Genomic DNA, 15,740 nt, shown 5'->3' with positions numbered 1-15,740 from the left:
GCCACACAACACGACGACATACACAGGAAGTCATTTAAATTAACGGATGGTCGCCGTGACTTTTCTGATTGGGGCTGCCAACGTAGCTTTAATAGTAGTAATCTACAGAGTAAACATCCATCCATTTGATAATCTGTTTTTTGCCACGCGGGTCGCAGGCATGCTGGAGCCTATTCCAGCCGTCTTTGGGCAGTAGACGGGGTACACCCTGGAGCTGGTTGCTCGCCAATCCCAGGGCAAGCATAGACGACAACCATTCGCGTTCACAATCACACTTCGGGACAATTTAAAGGGGGCCATTAGCCTCCCATGCAGGTTTATGGAATGTGGGAGCAAACCGGAGTACCCAGGGAAAATCCACGGGGAGAACATGCAAACTCCACACAGGAAGTCTCGGGCCGGACTCGAACCCTGTACCTCTCTCTTCACTGTGAGGCTGACGTGCTAACCAGTCATCCGCTGTGCTGCCCGAAGTAAACACGAATAAGTAAATATTAAAATCAAACTAAGTCCTGTGGTCTGCTCCATTTTGTGTTTTTGATCTGAAACTAAAGCTGAATTTAATGACAGTACAGTATATTAAAAAAAAAAGTCAACATTTTTCGCTCACAAGGAAAAGGAAAAAAATGACACCGATTATTACTGCTCATTATTTTTGATAAACTGTAAATAAGTATGATAGTTTTTCATTCAGAGATAAACAACTTCAAGGGGGAGAGCACATATGAATGTACATACTTTATAACAAGAGTAAGACAATTCTAGCTAATGTCTACACCTAAGATGGAGCTTATTCAAACTGTAAAACTTGGACGACTCACCTGTCAATCACAGGTCTGACAGGACCTTGGTCACACTAAAGACAATTCCGATTTGTTGACGATGCACAAAAATGAGCAGTAAAAAAAAGGAACTCACGACATCTAACAGTAAAATCGTAAAACGATGACAATGAAAACTATACTTGTCTGTCACTGTGTATTGGAATGCTGTTAAGTAGTCTCTGCACCTCCTATGTTTTCATAACGTCAGTGTCATGTCTGAGTTTTGCACAAAATTACTTCAAATATGTTTTTACTGCATGTAGTTCACACATCATTCGCACAAATAAGTTTAATCAAACACTCCATATCGGTGTGAATGTGAGTGTACATGTTTGTCTATATGTGTCCCATGAGTGACTTGGGACCAGTCCATGGTGTACCCAAAGAAAAAGACCCTACCCGGGATTCCATCCACATCCCAAGCCAAACCTTGTTGCTGAGACGAAGCAGTGCTAATCACATGTGTTGAAAGGGTAGAGGCACTACAATCCTAACACATTTCCCCATCACTGGTGGCTGACAGCAAGTAACTTAAAATCATGATCACCAAAAGAGTTGAAACAGCTTCCAAAGTAAAGCAAAGCACTTCAGTCTTTCAATGCCTTTTATTGCAAATATAATTACAGGTGGTTGCAGCAAGTGGTAAGATAAGATAAGAAATCTTTTATTAGTCTCGCAATGGAGAAATTCCCAATTCACAGCAGCAAAGTTATGAAAGGAAGAAGTAGAAGAACAAAATATAGGAGCTGCTGGAAAGGCACTTGTGACTCTTCTGTATCAACAAGTACCTTCATCTTTTGAATTGACTCCACCTCATGTTGGTTGTTTCCATCCTGTTTCTAATCGACCACCAACGCGCTCCTCACACGGGGAAACAACTCAAAGAAAGCCTGCAGAAAGACGAATACAGATCAGGAGGCATTGTCACAGACATTTCTTGAGGTGTAGCAGTGAAAAACAAAACGAAAACGCGACAAGCCAGAAAAATACGTAAATATCAACAAAAAAATGTCAATTTTTTAACACTACTCTCTAGACAATAAAATTAGCGTTTTTTTCGGCATCATATTAGCTAGTATTGTGATACTCATACGGACCATCACCTTACTATTCCATCAACCACCAAAGGGCAAACCCAGACAAAACACAAATTTGTGCGTTTCATCTAAAAAACAGGGAAGCCGATCACAAGCTACAGATCAGCTAGTACGGGAAGAGGCTGCAGCACATCTCAAATCCAGTCTACCTAGGAGTGACACTTGACAGGTTTCTCACCTACAAAGAACACATCATAAAGACCAAAGCTAAAGCGGCATCAGGGAACAGCATTCTCAGGAAGCTTACCAACACAAAGTGATGCCAAGATAGTACGTACAACAGCGTTGGCTTTATGCTTCTCTGCAGCGGAGTACGCATCACCGGTCTGGTGCAGATCAGCCCATGCCACCAGGGTTGATACAGTGCTAAACTCTGCTTGCCATGCTGTCACGGGCTGCTTGAAGCCTACAAAGGTTGATGACCTAAACCTATTCAGTGGGATTGATCCACCAAGCATCCGGAGGACAGTTGCATCCCAGAAAGAAAAGCTGAGACAAGAAACTGACACCCGCCACCAACTCTACAATCAAGAGCCAGCAGCAAAAAGGTTCAAATCAAGGCATAGCTTCCTGCACTCTGTAGAGGCTCTGGACAGAAATCCGGACAAGCAACGTGTCGCTCTGTGGACAGAACATCTTACCCAAGCCCCACACAAAGTGTCTTTTACCAGGCGATGCGAATCTCTACCATCTGGTGCCAGTGAAGCATGGCCACTCTGGTCTTGCCGTAACCGCTTGAGAATTGCTGTCGGCCGATGCAAAACAAATCTGATAAAGTGGGGGTTTAATGAGACTGGCGACATCTCTTGTCTGTGTGGAGAGGATCAGACCATGCAACATCTCCTTGTCTGCCCACTCCTCCCGACACCTTGCACCCAAGAGGACCTAGCTGATCTCACCCCGAATGCCAGACAATGTATCCAACAATGGACTGGAATCATCTGATGATACGTAGTGACTCGAGAAGAAGAAGACTCAGTGGTTTGCTGTGTTTCACAAAACGGGAGCTTACCTTAAAAAGGATGGTGCTTTGCAAGATGCTGGAAGTACAGCACATCTCCCGGATTGAGTGCATGGCGAGCTGGGGCGCACCAATGTCCACCACGGGCACACCGAGCCCAGCGGCCAGTATGGGGCCGATGGTGGATCCGCATGTACTGTCGTTACGGACCATCACATCCTGCATGAGGAGGAGCCAGAGTTCACACTGGTCGCTGAAATTTGGGTGGGCAGCGGACAGTATAGGAAATTTCACGATGACATCACACATTCGCTACAGTCCTTTTGGGAAAAAAGATGGCAGCATTACCCCAACAATGTTTTGTTTTGGGTTCAGTTCAGTCCAGTCGTACTCAATGAAATTTCTTCCGCCTGAAAGTATATTCCCCACTTATTGTTTCCAAACATTATAAAATGGTCTACACTTGGCCTGTATTAACATTTGATCAAGCAATGAGAGCTCTGTGAAACTGCTGAAGAAGCAAAGTCCTCAGGGGCTGACAGCTCAGGAGGAAGAAAGGAGGACTGAATGTGTACTGTAGCTGTTGCATTTTTCTTTTTATGCAGCTACAGAGCGGCCACAATTTAGCCACGACAACACCGACGCTACCTGAAGAGGAACGCCGGCCTTGCTGGCAACCTCTCGGACGATGGCGGCAGTCACGGCGGTGGTGGCGTAGCGTTGGTTGCTGTTGAACTTGATCACTGGACCCTGAAAAAACAAGAGCGCAAATACAGGTCTGACACAGAAACAATTTGCTTTGAAAATCACTCATTCCACATTTCTCCATCGTGGGAAAAGTGCCCCAAATTTTACGTTTTTCCACTTACAAGGCATCGCTTGGTTATTTTGCTTTGTGTTGAGAGACAAAATCTGAATTACAGTGCAAGCAAAATTGAAATTCACTGCATCTTCCAGGGCAATACAGGAATAAACAAGTGTTTCTTAATAAAAAAAGCATTTATAAACACACAATCTATCAGTGTCCCAGCTTTTGTTAAACACCAATTTGAACATAATCATATTATGTCCCATTGAATTTGTTCCATTTCGTACCATAGTATTATTAACCACAAATTAATCATTTACACATTACAGTACATAAATGAACCACAAGACATAATTATGGTGTTTTGATTCCAGTTATTTCCCAGCCGATACTGCTGCATGACGGGGAGAAAAAAAGACCAATCACACAGCTTCAAGTGCTCAGAAGGCTTCATTAGGCCATCACGGAACTAAATCCAAGACACCAGTGGTCGGAGGGAGTCTGACAACAATAGGTGGGAACAAAAACTAACAAGCAAGACATGCAAAAGACAAACAACCAAACAAGACATTACATGAAACACTAAATCCAAACAACAAAAAGCACGTCATGACAGCGACAGTCACCAATGCATCTTCAGCCATTTATTGACAGGACTCTCAAACACATAAAAATCAAAATGAAAACACTCACAATGAACACACACTGAGACTAAACTATCCATGAGGTAAATGACCAACCAAGGTAAAGAAGTCAAAGCTTGAGATCACCACTAATACAAAATATGACAGTGTGTCTGACTTTTGGCTTAATTACACTTTTCATAGCCAGTTTCTTGACATTCTCCATTGTTATATTTTAATATTCAACTTTACAATCAGTGCTAGTTTCCTTTATTAATTATATATACAACCCCCCAAAAACAGTGGTGTATTTTTCGGGATTCTGGTACTCAATTACATTTCATTTCATTTTAATGGGAGGACTGATTGATGTAAATCGAGGAACAACAATAACTACGGTAATGATACATGGGAATCATTAATAAAATTTGTCTCGGAGCGCCTTACCTTGTGAAAAGCTGGCCGATGGTTCTCCTCATGCTTTTCCCTGTGAAGACAAGACATTTCATTAATTCATTGAAACACGTTTTGTTAGGGTTTTTTTTTTTGGTTTGATGGTCTTTGTGATCTGACTGGTAGTTGGGGTGCACAGCATGAGCCATGTCAGCGCTAATCATGAAGGAGAGTGGCACCGCCTGCTGGAAAGCGGTGGGGTTGGAGGAGGAAGAGGCGAGGCGGCTGAGGATGAGCTCAGTTAAGTTGGACTCCGCCCCCTGAGTGCTCCTTGAGCCCACCTATAAAACACAGTCAAGAGTCAGAGGTTATTTTGCATTACTATTTCCCACTAAGGTTACACAATTTTGTTAATTTTCCAAGCTGGAAACCTTCCATGGACATTATTGGGACTAAATGAGGGATTTTGATTTCAAGGTTCACTCTTGATAGGAAACTTAAATACAGTGTATAGTGGAAAGAAATGCATTTGAGCATAATGCTGATTTCAACAAGCATATTTCATGAACGTACAGTTTAATTTGAGGGGGGTTACAGGATAACTAAGTCAATCTGGGAACATCTACATATGATAACGACAAGAAGAGGCCAATATAGCAGGAAGATCAGTCATAGCATCACAAACCTCTTCGTTGTCGAAGAGCGTCACCATGCGGATGTTGGGATCTTGGCTCAGCGAGTCTCCCAAGCAGGATTCAATCAGGCCCTGATACAAGTCAGTAACAAGTGGACCACATCAGAAAATGATCAATAATGGTGACTCACTACAACATAGGTCTGGGCAATATGACTATTAAAATAGAAATCCTCTTTTCTTCATTCAATAATAATAATAATAATAATAATAATAATAATAATAAGAAGAAGAAGAAGAAGAAGAAGAAGAAGACATTTTAAAAGGGGAAACAACAAAGGTTTTATACTAGAGTTTGGGATTTTTCCTCCTTTTGGAAAGTTCTTTCTGGATATCAAATACAGGCTTCAAACTGTCAAGCCCCCCCACCCGCATCAACTGCATTAAATCACACAGAAATATATATTTTTTCCCTTTACAGACAATTTCCTCTAGGGCGTGTCAAATCCGGCCTGTCACAACACTTTAAGTGGCCTGTGAAAGCAAATCATGCACGTCAACTTTCATGGTCCTTGCTAAAATCAGTACTAAAATGTCAAATTGTCATGTCTAATAAATAATGCTGAGATTTTGCAACCATTTTGTTACCCTGTTTACACTCACTTGAAAAATAATTGAACAAATTATTATAGTTGACGAGTGATTTCAAAATTAGTAATCCATCCATTTTGTGGGTACAAGTAATAATATGATGAGACAATTTAAAATGTTTTTGGTTAGACTGTCATAACGGCCGTCCGAGCGAAGACATAACTCTTAAGTGGCATGTGACAAAGATGAGTTTGGCACCCCTACTCTTGGGGGAAAACATTTTAAATATTTGTCAATAAATGAATAAATTTATAAAAATATTCCTTTTGGAAATATTATGTAACAAAAATGACACTGCACAGAACATGAATAATAGGCGTTACTTCAGTACAAAATTTTGGCAAAGAAAACAGGTCTGTCTGCTCCGTTACAATGCCACTCCCAGGGGTGGGATTGTCATTGTGAATTTTAGGAAAATGTCATCATTTTCCCCAACGGTGTAGTTACGGGCTGGGCCTGGGCATTTTATTTTTTAGCACATGACAGCCGGTCGACGATAACATTTCAACGCATGATGGCCACCCAGGCTCAGCATGTGTGTAAATGACTGTTTTTGCAACATATGAACCAGTGGTTCTCAACTATTGTCACCCTGGGACCCGCATCTTGCAATTATTGCAAAGTCAACCCCTACATGCTTGTGATTCAGAACCCAAGGATTCGCATATTTTCCATTTTTTTCTTTTTTTAAATTTCTGGGGCTTTTCGGCTCATTTTCTTCTGAATACCCCGCTCCCTCCACTCCATTTCCTCCATTTTTGTCTCATACAAAATGCATTGAATATTCATCAGTCTTTTTTGAAGAATTGTTTAAAAAATGCATTTCTTTTCCAAAAATCAGCAGGCCCACTTAGAGTGGGGTCAAGCCCACAGGCCACCATTTGCCCATGCTTGGTCCAGAGACTGCAGGTGTTTAGATGTGAGCGAGTCAGACCTGCAGTGCACAGTAGCAGCTGTGGAGGTTGTCCAGGCGAGGAGAGTAAATAAACTCTTCATACACACCTCCCAATGCCTGCACACATATAACAAGATGACAGATGGAGAAAATGTGACATAATACCTCCCAAGTTTACAGGCAATTAATGTGGAGTTGGCGGAAGGACAGGCTCACCCCCAGCTGAGTGTCTGCCAGACAGAGTTCAAAGTCGAGCAGGGCGTCCGGCTCAATTTCCAGCTCCGAACACAAAACCTTCACCAGTGCTGGGTGATGCTTGTCTGCCTGAAGGGGACACCAAACACAATGATGTCCAACATTATAATTAGCTACTGATGTTGTCAGACCGTAACATGTGTGCTCAATATGATGTGTCAGTGCCATCTTCACCGTGCTGGCAGCGCTGACGGCGTCCCCTGATGATGCACTGCCTGTCTCCAGCTCTTCCTGGATGGCGGTGGCAAGAATGGGCACACTGAGAGATAAATCATTGTGTCAGCAAAACCTCTTAATGGAAATACACAATACTATGCCAAAAAAAAAAAAAAAACTATGAGATTTGTTATGTTATAAAGCCCATGGTGAACAAGAATGTCACTCAATAGTTTGGGTTCCTGTTTTGCATGTTTTTCTCATGCATGTGTTGGTACTCCAGTTTCCTCCCTTATTTCAAAAGCATGCATGTTAGGTTAATTGAAGACTTGATTGTCTGTCTATTTTCTCTGAGTGACCCCGAGGTGTATCCTGCCTCTGGATCTGAGTGAGTCAGGACAGATTCCAGCTCACCTGTGACTAAGGGTAAGCAGCAGAACATGGATGGATGGATGTTGCGAAAATAACACGAGAGGCGACCTGAGAAGTTAAGCTCAGTAAAGTACAATTATGGACATCTCTCCAAGTTACTGACAGGTGGTTCTCCTTGTTGGGGCCAAAAGAGTCGTTAATGTCCCTTTGTAGGTGAATGGCCAGGTGAGGAATCCTGAGCAGAGGTCGTGGGACGTGCACCAGCCGATGGAGCAGTCTGCCATCTCCCTGCATGACAATACACATGTATGAGCAATGTCTCGAATGCCCAAGCACACTGTGAGATTTTACTTGGGTTGCAAAACTCTGGGAATTTTCCAGGCTGAAACTTTTCAGGGGAATTCATGAGAATTCACAGATATGAGTTTTTCTAGCTCTGTGTGTCTGTCACCTTTTTTTAATTTTTTGGGGCTTTGTGTTGCAGGACAAAATGTGGTTACAGGCAGTGAGCTTTAGAGCTTTAGATAAACCATCGCTGGTGTGACGTAGAAAAAAATGGAACAATTAATACTCAGCATGAGACTCTGCCCTTGGTTTTGTGTGACCTGGTGTTTATTGTTTTATGTTCAAATTGTATTTATGTGTAGCACTTTTCTTCTGCGTTTTTGTTTTGTTTGTTTGTTGTTTTTTTTTACAGTGAAGTACAGTACTGTAATGTCTTTGCATTCGGGGATATAGAGCTACAATATCTGTTTTTGCATGGCTGTCTTCTTATGACCTAACAAATTCTTTGTATTTTATGCTTGAATGTGATATATTTTATCCCCAATCTCCATGGAAAGTTTCCAGTTTGGAATATTTCCAAAACTCCATCTTAACTTCCCACGTAAATTTGCCAGAAACTTTCTGGAACAAATCCCATCACTTTACAAGCCTAGATTCTATTAACATTACCTTAACAATGACACGGCCTGCAATGGTCAGGTCACGGTCAAACCAGGTGTTCCAGATGCCTCCGCCGTAGCACTCCACGCCCACCTGAAGACAGCCTTGCTTTGTCCTCTTGGACCTTGGCTTCACCTAAAAACAAAACAGAACATGTTGTGTCAGTTGAGTGGGCTTTAAACATCATAAATGTGTTGCGTTCTCACTCTGAGACAGGGGCTGTCTGTGTGGGCTCCAATCATGGAGAAGCCATTTCCAGGCGAGTAACACCCCCCGACTGCAAAGGCTATGACACTGGAGAAGTTCCGGGTCACAAAGTACTACAAAATACACAGAATGTTCACTTTTACAGACTATTATTACCACAACAGCACATGCCCAGACCAACTTACTTTGTTGGACGGCTGGATGTCCCACTTGTCCTTCTCCTTCAGTTCGACAAATCCCGCCTCCAGCAGACGCTTCCGGCATTCTTCCACCACTGAAGACGACACACTTATTTCTTTGCGTTTGCATAGCTTTCGTAATCACCAAGATGTCATTTCTAAGTGTGATTATTTTATCGGCGCTAGGATTTCAAAGTGCAAAGGTGAGACACAATGAAAGATCCCTGTTATCTTATCTCAACCTCAAAGACGTAGTTTGACCTGTTCACAAGTCAATTGGTAGAAGTCATCCACAAAAGATTCAAGTTATTAGAGAGGAGTGACTCTCAACCAGTGTGCTGTTATTAGCAATGTTACAAGTGACCGACATCTTTGTGGAATAAAAAAAAAAATTCTGTATTAATAAAAAAAAAAAAAAAAAAAAAAGCAAAACAAAACAATAAGTACATAACCTATTCCATAGGTTCCACTTGTGCTATTTGAATTGAAATTTTAGGACAAGTTACGCCATTTGAAACACCATGACCATTTTAACGCGATGCCTTGAAAAATCTTTCAGAAGCCTGATCCATATGAGCTGATTGTGGATATTTTTAAGCAAAAGTTGTCAGCCAATTGGAAAAAAGTTCCCAGAGTAGCAGAGGAAACAAAACTGTCAAGGAGATAAGTATATTGAGAAACAATCAAGTACACTGTTTTACTCAAGTGTTTTATGACCTTTTTTTTTTTTTTTTTTTTTTTTTTTTTTGGGGGAGACACAAAAAAAACTTTTTCCCCACACACACACACACACACACACACACACACACACACACACACATACACACAAAACTTAATTTCTCCAGAACCCAACAATCAATTTTCAAAATTCTTGGCATGTAATGAAGTTGAAGGGGCCATTTCAACCGCACTCAGCCTTTTTGGGGAAATCTTCGCATATTACTTTTGTTAAAGATCATCAGTGTGATTAGTGTGATTATGATTTGCTACAAATAATGTATATTTGTTCATCCAGTTATGCCAGTAAAGTATAGTGACAGGCAGAACAATGATACATCTGCTACTATACGACCTAAGGCACATACATAACCCGTGGATCCACTTTTGTGACATTTTTGCTTGGGTATGTCTGGTAAGACTTTTTTTTAAAGGAAAATAAATGCCCAAGCCCAATAAAACTGTCACAAAGGACACACAATAAGTAAGGATGAATGTCAAGATCGACTGATATACGACAGAAAATAATCTCAGAAGAACTATTTTGAATGCACTTGAATGACAACTAATCAGATTTTACCGTGATATGGAGACACGCCTTTGTTGACAAACTGTAAAAACTCTTTAGCTGCTGACTGTACGGCTTCCTTGGAGCTCTTCATTATTACGGACTGTGAAAGAAAAATGGGCAAAAGCATCTGTTAAACATGAGGGGATACATTACATAGTCCAAGTCTAGGTCCGACAATGGATCAATAATTGTTTTCTAACCTTTACTAGCAAACCTGCACGTCACTACGACCAAAGTCTTGTTCAGTTGTCTTGTTGTTTCAACTTAAGTCGAGGTTGCGGTCTCTGTCAAAGCACCACTGGCGCATCCCACACTAAAAAGAGTAATTTAAAATGATCTCACCTGCATTAGTTGGACTTTGAGACCAGTACGAGAACCGGTCAATGAGTGACAAGCTGCAACGGAGGAAGCAGGGACTCGTTGACTCATGACAGAACAGCAGCAGAGAGGAATAGTATGCTTACAGCGACATCTAGCGCTCAGGAGGTGTTAAAACTTTTAAAAAAAGAAACTAAAAGTGAAACAAATGTGTAGAGAGGAATACAGTAGTATGGTTACAGCGACATCTAGCGCTCGGGAGGTGTTAAAACTTTTAAAAAAGAAACTAAAAGTGAAACAAATGTGGACAGTACTGTCATGAGGTTTAAAAAATTGTCGGGGTGGCTTGATTTGGGCATGATCAACTTTTGGTACACTAACAACTCGATGAAACTTTGACAGTGATTCTTTTCCTTTGTTACTTAAAAAACGTTTTAAAAAGATGATTGAATACACGTTTTTGTTTGGGGAGTGGCGTTTTTTGACTTAAGAAACAAATTGTATTCCCCACCCCCTCCAAATCATGACTAAACCATTAAGCAGCTTATACGCGTCCGTTTTTTTTTCACGATGCAACAAACACACACACACACACACACACACACACACACACACACACACACACACACACACATACACACACATACACACGCCTAAAGAGATTTTGATCTCTTTATAAACACATTGGCTAAACCCGGGTGGGACGAAAAAAGACGTCGTGGACGAGACTGCTATTGTGTAGAAAAATATTTATATTTGGACAGAAAAAGGAAAAGAAGAGAAACATACAGATGGATATTTCAAAAGGTGAAGTGCAAACTTTGTTCTAAAGAACTTGGGCACCAAGAGAATCCTTCATCTATGTTGAGACATTATAGGGCCCTGCATGAAAATTAGGAGACAACTCAAATAGAACCACGCCCAGGTTAGCCATTTTAACATGCAATGAAAAAACAGCATAGCTGGGAGCTGCACAAACATGTCTACCCAAACCTCTACAAACTAGCAATAACCTTTCTCTGTCCTCTGGCCTCATCTGTCCCTTGCGAAAGACTATTTTCAAAAGCAGGAGAAATCCTATCTAAAAAAACAAACCGTTTAAAGCCAAAAACATGGAAATGCTAGTTTTCCTCAATAAAAATGAATGAAAGGTGTGTCTTGTTCCTTGTTTATATGTCAATGTCTAAAATAAAGCAATCATTCTTGCAAGTAACACATGCACATTCATTCACATCACAACTCCCTGCCCTTTTGACCCCATCAAATCCATGGTATCATTTTAATCACTCTGTCTGTCATAACATTTATTTTCCACGTGAAGGCGCAATAGAACAAATGAAGCCTCATGATGCTTCGGCCCAGGAGCGAACCAATTGGATGGAAAGCCTCATGGCTTCATGATGCTTCAGTTTGCCATCAGTACTCAACTCCCTAGCTTAGCTGTTGTCGTGGCTAGGCTAGCTTAGCTGTTGTCGTAGATCAAAGCTCTTTGAAGTGTAACGTCCGTTGCGTCAGCATTGATTGGTTGAAGCCAAAGGACGCGAGTGCGTACACGTCCGCGCTGATGCACGCACAGCGGAGAGCAGCGGACTATGACTGCTGAGTCGCGCTTCACTCGAGTGACGTCGCTACACGCCCACGCCAACGCACAAGATTTTTTTTGGGGGGGGGGGTTATTTTTTTATGTTGACGTGCAGTTCTTACACTAACAAAATAGAAGCAGCAGTGCCTTTGTTTTATCATTGACCTGGGCCAATGGCGGCCGTCTCTCAATGTTCCCTTTCTCCCACCTTGAGTTCCCGGCTCCAATGCGACGTCTGATTGTAGCACTGAAAGGCATTTAAGAGATAGGTCTTCATCAAGACCATCAAGCCACATGTACTGAGACAAGCTGAAGCATGAAAAAGGGTTGAAACAGGCCATAGTTGCTGTGATATCTTTAGGTGTTTCTTAAATTGCTCTTTGTGTTGTGTGGGTGTTCAGCAAGTCAGTACATTATACCAACAAGTTGTGACAAACGTTACAAGAAAATAAATGAAGCATATAACAAGTAACAGTCAAGGGATGTGATCCACATCACCAGAATTTATTATCAATGTGTTTGTGCATATACCAATGATTTTTATCTACATATTTCTACATACACAGACAGGTTAGAGAACACGTTATCAAGATGAGACAGATTGAGGAGATTAAAGTGGGCGTGTGGGCAGGGGCAAAGCGGCGTCGGAACATGTGAGCAACACATATATGCGTGTGTGTTTCCAAGAAAACAAAATGTTGGTGAAAGTTGACTTGGGTGCAGCCAGAGGACTTTGTAGGTTTTTGGAGTCTAAAGGAAGCCACTGTTAAATGTGTGTGTGTGTGTGTGTGTGTGTGTGTGTGCGCGTGTGTTCGAGGTCATGCAAACCATGTACATTCATTCCTTGCTTTTACAAAGATCAAGACTCATTCTCCCTCTGTCCCCCCCCTTTTTTTTTAAAGAAATGATTCCATTAAGGAGATCTTCACATCCTTTTATCTACCTCTCTGATGCTTACTCATGTTACCAGGCTGCTTTGTCAGACAACAACAGAAGTTATACAGTGACAGGCAGAACAATGAAATGCTCTTCTATAAATGGTGGACGATCAATCTAACCTGTGTTGACACCTGCAGCCATTCAAACAACAGAATGCTTTGTAATTAACTAAACAGGACCACATTTCACACACGGTAAATTTTGATGAGATCATCATGAGTTCAGTATATATACAGTAATCCCCACTCCATCGCGGGGGTTACGTTCCCCAATCCCCACAAAAATTGTGAAACCCGCGATATAGAAATACCCGAATTAAATACTCTCGAGGGTAGATTTTTTTTTATAGCATTTATGGCACTTGAATTTTTAAAGTTCTTTAAACACGCTTAAAATAATAGAAACACATTTAATCACATACAATGTATTGAGAGAGAGCAAGAGCAATGGCTAACACAAAAATATTGTACAATGTACCAGTGTACCAAACCCTCAATATGTTTACAGTAAATAAATGCTGTTTTTTTCCAAGCAAACTTATCTCACAATATAAGTCAATAATCATGCCCAAAGCTGTACATTATAAAATTAACCAATAGCCATCATTTTCTGTAGGCATAAAAATCAGGGTTGAAGGAGATTGACATTCAGTAAGACTGGTCAACAGCAAATTTGAATCAGAGATGGCTTTGTGTTCCAATTTTTTTTTCCTAGCTCATCGGGTTTTTGAAATACTTAAATGTTTTAATTTTTAAGTTTGACCTAGAAAGTATAAAAGCTTGCACAATATTTTCCTGTACTTTTTAATTTATAGCTATGATGTTCCAGAAAAAAATCTCCAGTTTCTAATGATTCCTTCATAAATATCTTAATATCTATTAATATATTACATATTATTATTAGAATCTGATGTTGTAGAGAAAAAAAATGAGGTCAAATTTGGAATCAGTGGGAAAAAAATAATTCAGAACAGATTACTTGCATATATGACAAAAAAAGTGTAAAAATTAGTTCATTGGTGTAATTTTCAACACAATCTGGACTGTGATGAAACACAGCACTTTGTTTCATTCTTCTTCTTTCAAATGTACATGGTCTCATTCAAAATAAATTTACAGCTATCTTGTGGTCAACTAATGAGAGTTAGACCAAAATATCATATATTGTTATTAACTGTACAAAGATATCCGTGAAACTGCGGGACTTGGAAGCTGGAACCGGCGAAGGAGGGGGGGTTTACTGAACAGTACTTTTGGTGACATTTCTGTTTGGTGGTGTGCTGTCATATTTTTTCTGATATAAAATAAGTGCCTTTGCACAATAATGAGCTAGAACATGTGGCAGTCGAAATGATCTTTGGGGTTCTGAAGGGAGTGTGACAAGGTGGCACTGAATGCAAGCTGCAACAAAACATCCAACGCTTCCAGCACGCATGCTGGGAGAGTTGTGGCAGGGTGCCACTATCCATATGGCTTTCTTTCTAGCACTGTCGTCGGCTGTACATGCATGCTCGTCACAGGTTCAGGCATGGTGAAGACAACAAGCCAAGCCCTGAAGCAAATGTGACCCTGTATGTGCACCCAAAAAGCGGCAGTACACCCCTCCTTAGTCACAGGAGGAGCAAGGCACCCGTTACAGTAAAATCAACTTGAAGACAAAATGGTCCAGCACCAAGGGGGGCAAAACCCCATTTGAAAGGTGGCAAATGGAATCCAGTTGGCACTCTTGGCCTGCAGACCGAGGATCACTTGTTGTCTGTTGTGAGGATGCCTGTGCCTGAGGTTTGTCTGCATTCTGACCTCTGACCCTGAGGCGCTGAAACAGATGTCGACCCATCACATAATAGTTGCTGTGTGTGTGTGTGTGTGTGTGTGTGTGTGTGTGTGTGTGTGTGTGTGCGTGTGTGTGTGTGTGTGTGTGTGTGTGTGTTAGAGGGAAATTGTGCAGTGATGCATGGATACAAGTAACACAGGTGTGCACACATAGCACACACAGGTGCAAGTACAGCAAGTGCGTGTCTTGACTGAGTCCAGGTGATGCGTTAGGCTCGTAGTAAAGGTCCTGTGGCCCCAGTGAAGGGCGCCGTCGAGCCAGAGTCGTAGCCCAGGTCCACTGCGGCGTGCGGACCACCAAGCAGCTGTCCTGGGAAAGGCTGAGCCTGTACTTGCCGGTCCCGGAAATTCTGGATGTAGCTCTGCATCACAAGATAGGGGGATTAAGCCTCTTGTATGATATGGAACTCAAGGTTTGGTTATCTCCAGTCATTTTTTTCACGGGTGTCCAAACTACAGCCGAGGGTCCAATTGTGGCATGTACAATGATGCCCTGAGAGTGACCAGCCTTCAGCTATTTTCGTTTATATTTTCCTTGCCTTTTGCAAGCGCCTTTTGTTTCTCCCGTTTTATCCTGGTGTCTGTGCCGGCGTCTTTATTTATACTTTGTCACCTTCGCGCCACTTTTTCTTGTAATAAATATTTCTTGCGTATATCTGAGTCACCGTTTTGAAAGTCCACTTGACAGAGATGAAAGTGGACTTTTCTGAAAATTCCGGAAAAAATAAATAAATAAAAAAATGTGTGTGTGTGTGTGTGTGTGTGTGTGTTTGTGTGTTCA

General features: G+C 41.5%; 2 protein-coding genes across 4 annotated transcripts in view; both read right to left on the bottom strand.

Moving 5' to 3' along the window:
* Window positions 1–1,410: 1,410 nt before the first annotated feature.
* On the bottom strand, window positions 1,411–10,770 carry dnpep (aspartyl aminopeptidase). 2 transcript variants are annotated; one of them, XM_019891531.1, is made up of 16 exons: window positions 10,631–10,770; window positions 10,298–10,388; window positions 9,007–9,095; window positions 8,821–8,934; window positions 8,624–8,749; window positions 7,833–7,957; window positions 7,316–7,400; window positions 7,103–7,210; window positions 6,926–7,003; window positions 5,392–5,472; window positions 4,887–5,047; window positions 4,761–4,800; window positions 3,531–3,632; window positions 2,934–3,101; window positions 1,590–1,714; window positions 1,411–1,468 (listed from the first exon to the last, which is right to left on the bottom strand). In XM_019891531.1, the coding sequence occupies exons 1-15, from the start codon at window positions 10,715–10,717 to the stop codon at window positions 1,664–1,666; spliced, it is 1,506 nt and encodes a 501-aa protein (XP_019747090.1). In that variant the 5' UTR covers window positions 10,718–10,770; the 3' UTR covers window positions 1,411–1,468; window positions 1,590–1,663. The 2 variants fall into 2 exon arrangements, with proteins under 2 accessions (XP_019747090.1, XP_019747091.1); XM_019891532.1 differs by having other exon boundaries at window positions 10,489–10,674.
* Window positions 10,771–12,657: 1,887 nt separating this feature from the next.
* The window catches only part of LOC109528393 (transmembrane protein 198-B-like), a 12,759-nt gene continuing 9,676 nt past the window's right edge, over window positions 12,658–15,740 (bottom strand). For both annotated transcript variants that reach the window (XM_019890907.1, XM_019890908.1), the window contains one exon: window positions 12,658–15,321. In XM_019890907.1, the coding sequence (XP_019746466.1) occupies window positions 15,169–15,321 (153 nt within the window). In that variant the 3' untranslated portion in view covers window positions 12,658–15,168. The remainder of the gene's footprint in view (window positions 15,322–15,740) is intronic.

This window comes from Hippocampus comes, unplaced genomic scaffold (assembly GCF_001891065.2).
Source record: "Hippocampus comes isolate QL1 unplaced genomic scaffold, H_comes_QL1_v1.1 scaffold174, whole genome shotgun sequence".
NCBI lineage: Eukaryota > Metazoa > Chordata > Actinopteri > Syngnathiformes > Syngnathidae > Hippocampus > Hippocampus comes.
Note: the sequence above shows the minus strand (reverse complement) of the source record. Positions and strands in the feature narration are given on the sequence as shown.